The following is an 11541-nucleotide window of genomic DNA, read 5'->3' as shown; positions in this document are numbered from 1 at the left end:
CTGAGGTGGGAGGATCACTCGAACCCAGGAGTTCAAATCCAACCTAGACAACATAGCAAGGCCTCGTCTCAAAAAAAAGAAGAAAAAAAAAGAAAACAACAACAAATATGTAGGCAGACAATTTGCATAGAGAGGAAGCAGCATGAGTAAAAGCACAGATGTCTGGAAGTACTCTTGGATGTGCGTGAGTGGTAGTCCCCATCAGGGACCGGTTTCATGGAAGACAGTTTTCCATGGATGGGTGGGGATGGTTTCAGGATGGTTCAAGCGCATTACATTTATTGTGTTCTTTATAAGTATTACATTGTAATATGCAGTGAAATATATAGCACCATCACCTCAGCTCCACCTCAGATCATCAGGCGTTAGATTCTCATAAGGAGCATGCAACCTAGATCCCTTGCATGCGCAGTTCACAGTAGGGTTCGCGCTTCTATGGCAATCTAATGCCACTGCCGATCTGACAGAAGACGGAGCTCCCTGTCAGTAATGTGAGCAATGGGAACTGGCTGTAAATACAGATGAAGCTTCACTTGCTCGCCTGCTGCTTACTTCCTACTGTGCAGTCCGGTTCCGAACAGGCCACGGACCAGTACTAGCCCCTGGCCTGGGGTTTGGGGGACCCCTGTTCTTGAGGAACTGTGCAGGCCACATGGGAGGCATGGCTAAAGAGGTGGCTTAGCTGCAAGCCACAGGTCACTGTGGAACGCTCTGGGTCTTTCCAGGTATCCTTCTTTCTTCCTCTCTCCCGCTTCCTCTCTCCTTCCCTCTTCAAAATGCCTAGCAAGGCTAATTAAGCCGCAGTAGCCACTAAGAGTACTTACACTAAGAGCACTTACTTAATTGCTGACCGTTGTCTTCATGAAGTGTCACCACATAGCATGTATTAAGGATGACCATGAGTCAGTTCTACACCCTGTCACTCATGGTAGAGCACACAGAACAATCCTATCAGGAGATTAGAAAAATTGAACCCCACATGCATAGGAAATCAGTACATTTCTGTTGAGAAAAAAAAGTCTCTGTTGGATGGATGGTAGTTGTATGGAATCATTTCATTACATTTTATTAATCTCTTGAGGTCTTTTTTTTTTTTTTTCAGTTGGAGTCTCATTCTGTAGCTGAGGCTGGAGTACAGTGGCATGCTCATGGCAACCACAGCCTCGACCTACTGGGCTCAAATGATCCTTCTGCCTTAGCCTTCCAAGTAGCTGGAACTACAGACACGTGCCACCATACCCAGCTAATTTTTTTATTTATTGTAGAGATGAGGTCTTGCCAAGTTGCTCAGGCTGGTCTTGACCCCGTAGGCTCAGGCAATCCTCTCACTTCAGTCTCCCAAAGTGCTGGGATTATAGGCATGAGCCATTGCGCTTGGGTTGAGGTCTCTTTAAAATTCACAGATAATAATTGTAATACTTATAGGGTACAATGTGATGTTATAATATGTGCATAACATTAGAGAATGATTAAATCAAGATAATCACATACTTATTCCTTTGTGGTGAAAAGATATCAAATTTACTCTTTCAGACTGGGCTCAGTGACTCAGTCTATAATCCCAGCACTTTGGAAGACTGAAGCTAGTGGATTGCCTGAGCCTGTGGGTTCGAGACCAGCCCGGGCAATTTGGCAAGACCTCGTCTCTACAATAGATAAAAAATTACCCAGGTGTGGTAGCACACACCTGTAGTTCTGGCTACTTGGAAGGCTAAGGTGGAAGGATTGCCAGAGCCCAGCAGGTTGACGCTGGGGTGGCCGTGAGTGTGCCACTGCACTCCAGCCTGGGTGACGGAGTAAGACTCCAACACACACAAAAAAGATCTTACTTTTATTAATTTTGAAATATATAATACACTCATATTAACTATAGTCACTGTGCTGTGCAGTAGACCACTAAAACTTATTTCTGCTGTCTCATTGAAATTTTGAACACTTTGACCAACAATTCCCCTTTCTCCACTCACTCCTGCCCCCCACCACCTGGTAATGACCATCTTACACTCTGCTTCTATGAATTAGATTTTTATTTTTTCATTTTTATAGATTTAGAGTTCGACTTTTTAGATTCCACATATACATGAGATCATGCAGTGTTGTTTTTCTGTGCCTAGCTTTTCTTTTGAGTTGGAGTCTCACTGTCGCCCAGGCTGGAGTGCAGTGGCATGCTCACAGCCACCGCAGCCTCGAACTGCTGGGCTCAGGTAATCCTTCCACCTCAGTCTTCCAAGTAGCTGGAACTACAGGCACGTGCCACCATGCCCGGCTAATTTTTTGATTTATTGTAGAGATGAAGTCTCGCCAAGTTGTCCAGACTGGTCTCGAACCCGTGGGCTCAGGCAGTTCTCTCACCTCGGCCTCCCAAAGTGCTGGGATTATAGGCGTGAGCCATGGTGCCTGATCTGCCTGCTTATTTAACTTGGCATAATGTCCTCCAGGTTCACTCATTCTGTTGCAAATGACAGAATTTCCTTCATTTTTATGGCTGGATAGTACTCCATTGTGTATATATACCACGTTTACTTTATCCCTCCATCTGTCAATGGGCACGCTGTTGTGAACAATCCTGTAGTGAACATGCAAGTTAGGTATCTCTTTGCCTAAGGTTGTCTAAAGACATTTCTGCTATCTTTGTGTATATTGTGTATATTAGTGTAGTCTTCCTAAGTATTTTTTAGTTTCTCTATTCTGGGTACTAACCTGAGAGTTGTTTTCTAGAACTCAGAGGTCTCAGAAGAGTCAAGTCAAAAAAATACCTTTGTTGGTTATTGAAGAAAACAAAAGTCAGTTTCAGTGTTCATTGCGATCATGGGTAAGTCACCTTTGCTTATCTCTGCTTATATCTCAGTAGATATTTAATAAGTAACTTGGGAACACTGATAATGTAGAGTCAAGGCCATGTGTTTGTTTGACTTATAATATTTTTTCTTTTGTTCAATCTATTTATATATACCTTCTATATTTAATCAGAGTCAAATGTCAATTACTTGTAAGAGATGCAGATGAAAAAGTTCTTGGTCTTAATACTTAGAATTTTAAATCTAAGAAAGTAAGAACATAGATACAGCTTTAAAAATCAGAATCTAAGTGAATGTTTCAGCATTTTATGTGAATGTCTGTCTGGAAAGAACATGGCCTTTACATGGGGTTTCAAGTTTTATAAAAAGCTTATTGACCCAGTAAGAATCCAGCTTGATAAATTAAAGGGTATGGTCATTTCCGGTATTTTCAAGGTAAGGACGTGAGCATTTAAAAGACTCAGAGGGCAGAGTACAGTGGCTCACACCTGCAATCCCAGCACCTTGGAAGGCCGAGGTGGGAGGATTGCCTGAGCCCAAGAGTTTGATACCAGGTTAGGAAACATAGTGAGACTCTATCTCTACAAAAAATTGAAAAATTAGCCAGGTGCACACTTGTGATCCCAGCTACTTGGGATCGGTGGAAGGATTGCCTGAGCCCAGGAGGTCAAGGCTGCAGTGAGCTGTGATGGTGCTGTTGCACTACAGCCTGGGTGACAGAGTGAGACCCCGTCTTTAAAAAAAAAAAAAGAAAAGACTCTAGAGAAGCAGAAAAGCCTAAGCAGCCCTTTCCTTCCTTCTGTTCTCTCCCACCTCTCTGTGGAGAAGTCTTCATATTTATAGTATTTTATATGATCAAATGTTGATGAATCAAGAGGTATAGTTAATATTTTATTTTTATTTTTATTTTTTAATTTTTTTTATTTTTTTGAGTTGGAGTCTCACTCTGTCACCCAGACTGGAGTGCAGTGGCCGCTCCCGGCCACTGCAGCCTCAACCTGCTGGGTTCTGGCGATCCTTCCGCCTCAGCCTTCCAAGGAGCTGGAACTACAGGCGCACGCTACCATGCCCAGCTCATTTTTATTTATTGTAGAGATGAGGTCTCGCTAATTTGCCTAGGCGGGTCTCGAACCCGCGGGCTCAGGCAATCCACTCACCTCAGCCTCCCAAAGGCGCAGGATTACAGGCTGAGCCACCAAGCCTGGCTTATTTTTATTTTTTGAGACAGAGTCTCACTCTGTCACCCAGGCTAGAGTGTAGTGGCATGATCATGGCTCACCACTGCCTTTATCTCCTGGGTACAAGTTATCCTCCCACCTCAGCCTCCCCAATAGCTGGAACTATAGGCGCACACCACCACGCCTTGCTAATTATTTATTTTTTATAGAGAAGAGGTCTCACTAGGTTTCCCAGGTTGGTCTTGAACTCCTGGGCTCAAGCAGTTCTCCTGCCTCAGCCTCCCAAAGTGCTGGGATTCCAGGCATGAGCCACTGCAACTGACCTCTAGTTAATATTTTAGACACTGGGAGTTTGTTGCACGCTGTCCAATGCTAATTATTTTTATTTTACTTACTCTGTGTTTCCTTTCTGTGTTTCTCATTTATGCGGAAGGCAGAAGGCAGACAGCAATACTGAACACTTAACTTTAAAACCAAAAGAGGATTGGAATTCTTCATAAGCAACATTTTAATACCAAAGGGGAGAAGAATCTAAAAGTTAATTTTTAAAACATCTATATTTTGTGTGTTTTCAAGTTAACCATTTTTACATGTAAGAAATATTTTCATGACTAAGAAATTATACTTTCTACATCCAAACCTGGACTTATGCTAAGAAAGACAAAGATCTCTGTTGTAAGCAGACTACAGTTAACTACTGGAGAAGCTCTTTAAAAGCAAGAATATCAAATAGAGAAGCCCTGAATATAAAATGCTGTTTATCTGATAAAAAAAAATCTGTGCATAAATTTAAATTATAAACAATAGTTTATCAGAGTCAGCTCAAAATATATGAGAACTAGCATTCTCTTATAGTTTTAGCTCTTGACTTTGCTGTGCACATAGACATAAAGTAATATGATATAAAATGTTTTTAACTGGAAATTATCTCTGTGGTTACTGACATTTGAGATCCTTTCATCCCAAGCTGAGCAGAGCCCCATCTTTTTGGGTCTATAATAGTCTCATCTAGTTATACAAATAAAAGCTTCCTGGAAGATCAAGTTTTATATGCATTTTTTTTAAATCTTAAAGACTATAATCCTTCCATTTTTTAACTTGTAAAGTCATTTAGTTTTTTAAAAGAACATACGATGTACTTCTATGTCCCTTCTAAGAAAATTGATCAGTCAATAAAGATATTTTTAATAATAAAGAAAAATGTGTTTCTTTGGTTTCTTTTTATTATACAGGAGGAAAATGAAGAAGGTTAGTTGCTTTCAACGGAACCTGGCAAGTTAATTTCCACAGGAATGGGAATGTATTTTTTTTTTAAGCATTGCAGATATCAAAGTTCTATTGTGCTGAATAAATGCCCCTTTGTTAGAGGGTTTCAGTGTTACTTCAGAGATGATTTTCATGAGAGGGGAAGAGCTACCCCATTTAGCTTTTTTAATGAGGGTGCTGAAAAGAGAAATAGGGTTGAGTTTTGGTTATGTTCTTTATCAATGCTTGCTTTATCCCTCAGGCTGCTTTGAACAGAGCAAAATTGAAAAAGGTATAGTTGATTCTGAACCACTGCCTGCCAAGTAGGAAATCTCAATTGTCCCTGGAGAGGTCGACTTCCAATCTGAGAATCAAAATATTACATTTTCTCCTCTTCCCCCTCCCCTTTTTTCTTCTCTCTCTCTCTCTCATTTTTTTTTCCTTTTCTTTCTTTCTTTCTTTTTTTTAAGCCCAGGACTCACTCTGTCACCCAGGCTGGAGTGCAGTGGCATAATCACAACTCACTACAGCCTCGACCTCCTGGGCTCAGGCAATCCTCTCTCCTCAACCTCCCAGGTACCTGGGACTACAGGCACATGCCACCATGCCTAACTTTTGGAGGAGGGGGTGTTGAGGTCTCACTCGGTTGACCAGGCTGAATTGCAGTGGCATGATCATGACGATCACAGCTCACATCAGCCTTGACCTCCCGGGCTCAAGCTGTCCTTCTAACTCAGCATCCTGAGTAGCTGGGACTATGGGGACACCGGGTTAATTTTTTTTTTAATTAATATTTTTTATTTTGGTATTGTGATATTTTTTTATTTGGTACAGTTAAGGGTTAGGTATACAAATATATTTTGTTCAGGCACCCTTGTTGATAAGGGGTGTCTCCCCCTTTTTTTTTTTTTTTTTTGAGTTGGAGTCACTCTGTCGCCCAGACTGGAGTGCAGTGGCCACTCCCGGTCACCGCAGCCTCGATCTGCTGGGCTCCGGCGAGCCTTCTGCCTCAGCCTTCCAAGTAGCTGGAACTACAGACGCACACTACCACGCCCGGCTTATTTTTTTTTATTTATTGTGAAGATGAGGTCTCGCCAAGTTGCCCAGGCGGGTCTCGAACCTGCGGGCTCAGGCAATCCACTCACCTCAGCCTCCCAAAGGCACGGGATTACAGGCTGAGCCACCGAGTCTGGCTTTTTTTTTTTTTTTTTTTTTTTTTTTTAAGATGAGGTTATGCTATGTTGCCCAGGCTGGACTCAAACTCCTGGGCTCAAGCAATCTGCCTACCTTGGCCTCGGCCTCCCAAAGTGCCGAGATTACAGTAGTGAGCCACTGTGCCTGGCCACGCCCAGCTATCTTTTATTTTTATTTTTTGTAGAGACAGAGTCTCGCCATGTTGCCCACACTGGTCTCAAAAGTCTGGGCTCAGGCAGTTCCCCCATCTTGGCCTCCCAAAGTGCTGGAATACAGGCATGAGCCACCACATCCAGCACTTTCTCCTCTTTATGGTAGGTTCATGACTACATATCAATTTGCCTGGTAGAAGGGAACACGGATTTGATGCTAAGTAGGAAAATATGAGGAAACTGATATTTTAAAAAATAAATAAAAATTATTTTATGGCTAAATTTTTTTTTTTAGCTCATTATAGTATCTGCAACAACTTATCCCACCACATTATTGTGAATTATTCCACATATAATTCAAGAATGGGAAATTTTATTTATTTATTTATTTATTTATTGGGTTGGAGTCTTATTCCAGGCTGGAGTGCAGTGGCACAGTCACAACCATTGCAGCCTCGACTTGCTGGGCTCAGGTGACCTTTCCACCTCAGCTTTCCAAGTAGCTGGAACCACAGGCGTGCACCATCATGCCCAGATAATTTTTTGATTTATTGTAGAAATGAGGTCTCACCAAATTGCCCAGGCTGGTCTTGAACCTCTGGACTCAGGCAGTCCTCTCGCCTCCACCTCCCAAAGTGCTGGGGCTACAGGAATGAGCCACTGTGCCCAGATAAGAACGGGAAATTTTAATATTAGCAATTTATCTATCTCAATCAAGTTATCTGTATACAGTATATGAGCAATTTCTGTTAAAGAGAGGCAATCTCTTGCTTTTTTTTCTGACTAAATGGATGCACAGAGGCCATCTCACAGTATGCTTGAAATAGTTGGAAGATAAAACTTTATTTTAGCATTTATATTTTTCCATCAACATTCTTCAAATCGATATATCATTTTAAATGCAGGCAAATGAGTTATACTATAATTTGCCTGTCAGAAATGATCTCAGCCATTGGAAAAGGGTATTTTTAGAATTTGTGAACAGAATTTTTTTTTTTTAAATAGTAATGGAAATAACCTAAAAGAAGAAATTCTGAATCAAGGTAATAACGAGACACTAAAAACAGTCTTACCCCCAAAGTGCTGATAGAATGCATAAATTACGAGGCTGCTTGGGGTAAGGTTGCCCCTACACATCTCAGGCTGAGGACTGAAGCTGTTGTGCTCTGGTGAATTGATCCCAGAGTTTTCTTCTGTGGCGTTATCTTGGGATTTTTTTCCTTCTGTGGTTTGACACTTGTGTGGTGGTTTGCTTCTCTTGAGTCATTTGATGACAGTTTTGTTAGGACACATTGCAGGAAGGTTCATCATTCTAGCTCATCAATAGAATAATCTTAGCAACCTCCTGTGTGATAGAGAACAGTGTAACTAAGATCAAAATAAGAAACCAGACACATTCATCATGGCTGTAGCTGACAAGGAAGGCTACAAACCAGAATGGTCTCTGAGAGGAGTTTACCAGATGAAGAGTGCACATTAATCAGTTGTGTCAAGGGTGGTTTTTGGGTTCTCAGCCAAATGCATGCTTAAGAAATCCAACAACAACAAAAGAACAGACATTTTTTTTTTTTTTGAGTTGGAGTCTCACTCTGTTGCCCAGGCTGGAGTGCATGGCCACCCTAGCATTAATCTGCTAGGCTCAGGTGATCCTTCTGGCTCAGCCTTTCAACTAGCCGAAACTACAGGTACATGCTACCACGCCTGGCTAATTTTTGATTTATTGTAGAGATGAGGTCTTGCCAATTTTCCCGGGTTGGTCTCGAACCCGCGGGCTCAGGCAGTCTACTCACCTTGGCCTACCAAAGTGCTGGGATTACAGGCTGAACCACCGAGCCCAGCCAGAACAAAATAATTTTGAGCATGCTGTAGGTGCTTTGCTGACCACTGAAGACAAAACAGTGAACAAAGCAGACTTAATCCTTGCTTACAATCTAGTAGTGGAGATAGACCTTAATCAAATAATCACATAAACAAGACATGAAAGATTGGTGAGTGCTATGAAATAAAGCTTTGCAATACAGTGACAGTATATAACAGGGACATAGGTCAAGGGTGGAGGATTCCAGAATGCTTCCCTGAAGTGACATCTGAGCCAAGGGCTGAAAGATGAGTAGATGAGAACAAGGCGGACGGGAAGATGAAGAGAATTCCAGACAATGGTAATAGCATGTACAAAGGTCCTTGGGTGGGAAGGAGCATGACGCATTTGCAGACCTGATGGGCCAGGATGGTGCAAGAGGAAGCTGGTGAGAGAGGCTGGGCCCACATCTTGCACACGTGTCGATGAGGCAGTGCGGATATTGCAGCGCACAGCATTTTAATGAGCCCAAATGATGAAAACTCCACTGTGTGTCTTGATTTTCCTTAAAACAATGATTGGTATCCCAAATGCCTTGCCTTTGAAATACGGGGCAGGGATTAAACAGCCCTCCAGATATACCAAAATGGCACCCTGATTCTGATGACATGAAGCATCTCAGCCAATCAGTGACAGAGACAGTATTAGACCAGGACTCTTGATTGAAGATGTTCCAGAGATGACCCAGAACAATTACAAGTGGGGAAGTTTGTATTCCTATGTTCCCAGGAACATTCTTTCATCCAATAAGCTGTGTTGAAGTGTACCAAACTATGGGGGTATTTTACTCAGTTTTTCAGCCCTTCATTTCACATATATTTATTGAACACCGCTGTGTGCCAGGCACTGAGGATATCGAACTGAGTAAGGGTGGTCCCTGCCCTCTAGTACCTCGAAATCCTACCGACAATTCATTAGAGATGTATTAGCAAAGTATTCTGGGATCCCTCAGAGCAAGCACAGTAGTGATAGCACAGTAGTGAAAGTCATTGACCACAAAATGGCCTGGGTATCAAGAGCATTGACTTTGAAATCAGGCAGAGCTGGGTCTGGATCCTAAAAGCACAGTTTTCCAGTGGTATAAACCTGAGCTGAACTTTTGGAACCTTTTTGTCTGTAAAAATACTATCAACTTGAAAGAAGATTAAATGAGATAGTTTAACAAATGCTGAGCAAGATGCCAGGCACAGAAATAAGCTCTGTTATTTAAAGAGCAAGCTGGGCGCAGTGGCTCATGCCTATAATTTCAGCGCTTTGGGAGGCAGAGGCGAGAGGATTGCCTGAGTCCAGGGCTTCGAGACCAGCCTGAGCAACTCGGCGAGACCTTGTCTCTACAATAAATAAAATAATTTAGCTAGGTATGGTGGTACTCCTGTAGTTCCCGCTACTTGGAAAGTTGAGGCAGAAGGATTGCCCGAGCCCAGCAAGTCAAGACTGCAGTGGCCAGGAGAGTACCACTACACTCCAGCCTGGGCGGCAGAGTGAGACTCCCATTCAAAAAAAGAGCAGTAGCTGGTCGCTAATGTTAAGTCACTGTGGCAGATGATCTAGACCTGGAGGGGTTGCTGCTTGGTTGAAGAGGATGCTGTATACATGTGAAGGTCACAGGATAACCGCTTTTGTTCCATATGGAAAAAGGCATCTGAGAAACAGCTGGTGTAAAACAAGCAAGTCCTTTTTTTGTGGTGTTTATGTGACCACAGTTATTGACTAAGTTGCTGAGGATTAAAAACGAGATAATACGCGTTGAGGGTTTAGCCCTGTGCCTGGCAAATAATAAGCATTCAATAAATATTAGCTATTGTTGCTATTCTGTTGTTATTCTGGTAAAGAAGCTTTTCAGTGATTGGAATTAGATAAAGCAGGATTAATTTCTCTTTTTGGTGGAGTGAGAGGAGAGTCTTGGCAAATACAACATTCAGCATCAGCTCTTGGGCTAGATGGAGAGGAACTGGGTTAAGGAAAAGGATAGGCCATTGCTAGGCCATTCCCTTGCTAAGCCATGGTGTGGCCATGTGCTCTTTGAATTAAGGCCCCCTCCCCTACCTTGGGGAGGTGAATCTCCTGTTTTTCTCTCTAATTTACTTTCTAAATAAACTATGTTTTGTAATCAAAAAGAAAAGAAAAGGGTGCCTGCCCTCAGAGAGCTTCCAGTCGAATCCTGGAGCCAACTGGCAGCTTTCTGCAGCTATCGCTTTCCTTCCTACAAGTAGGTGATGCCTCACTTCAAAAAGCAAGGGAGTCGCAGAACCTATGTGCGGCGGCTTCACATCTACATTCTGCTAGGAAAGCCAGGGACAGCAGAACCAAAATAGCAGTCATCTGAGAGTTCCACTTTGGGAGGACTTTGGGTTTTTATTTATTTTGCTTCAGTCTTGTGACGGATGATTTTAAATGGAAGCCAACAACAATAATGCTTTTAAAAGCCTCACGCCACCCTCTGTGGCATCCCTTCCGTGTACTTTGACCGGCCAGCGCTGTTTTGTTCTGTCCCAGCCTGACTCCCAGCCCTCAGTCCCGACTGTCCCTGGGCTCTGGTGAGGTGTCCGGTTGCCGAGCCTGCTGCGTCTCTGAAAATTCGCCCCGCATCCCCGCGTTGACAGCCGCTGCAGTGATGGGAGAGAGGCACAAGAAGGGCAGAGCGTCACTGGGTGCCTCTGACACATCAATTAAGACCAAAAAGGAAAAACAGCAAGTCTATTTGTGCTGCCACTGGCCATACTCATGGAAGTCAAATTTTCTCCAATTAACCAGATCTTGGCCTTTTGTAGGCAAGACTTGGTGAGTTGGGGAGGATGGGGCGGAGAGGGAAGTGGCCGGTGCCCTCACCCTGCGTGGAAGGAGGAGGGACGGGTGTTTCTTCCCGGCTTGGCACGCGGGGGGGCGGTGAGGGTCGGAGGGGTGGAGAGGCTGGTGGGGGCGCGGCGTCTGGCCTGTGTCAACCCGGTGAGGTGGGCAGGGGCGTGTCGGGAGTTGGGGGCGGGGCAGGGGTTTGCGAGTGTCCAGAGGACGCGGCGGGCGCGAGTCGCGGCGGGGAGGGGCGTGTCTGGCAGTGGAGGGGGGCAGCGTGTTGGGGGAGGAGCGTGTCCCCGAGTCCCGTGGGGGGAGGGGGGAGG

The 11541-nt window shown here is 43.7% G+C and overlaps 1 protein-coding gene across 1 annotated transcript in view; it reads left to right on the top strand.

The window, feature by feature from the left end:
• The first annotated feature begins 10914 nt into the window (after nucleotides 1–10914).
• Nucleotides 10915–11541, top strand: part of HIP1R (huntingtin interacting protein 1 related) — a 28834-nt gene continuing 28207 nt past the window's right edge. Inside the window, exon 1 of the mRNA XM_008050394.1 lies at nucleotides 10915–11206. Within this exon, the coding sequence (XP_008048585.1) occupies nucleotides 11150–11206 (57 nt within the window). The 5' untranslated portion in view covers nucleotides 10915–11149. The remainder of the gene's footprint in view (nucleotides 11207–11541) is intronic.

This window comes from Carlito syrichta, unplaced genomic scaffold, assembly GCF_000164805.1.
Source record: "Carlito syrichta isolate Samal-C Ts95f unplaced genomic scaffold, Tarsius_syrichta-2.0.1 Scaffold145297, whole genome shotgun sequence".
Classification (NCBI taxonomy): domain Eukaryota; kingdom Metazoa; phylum Chordata; class Mammalia; order Primates; family Tarsiidae; genus Carlito; species Carlito syrichta.
This window is presented reverse-complemented; position numbering and strand designations above follow the sequence as displayed.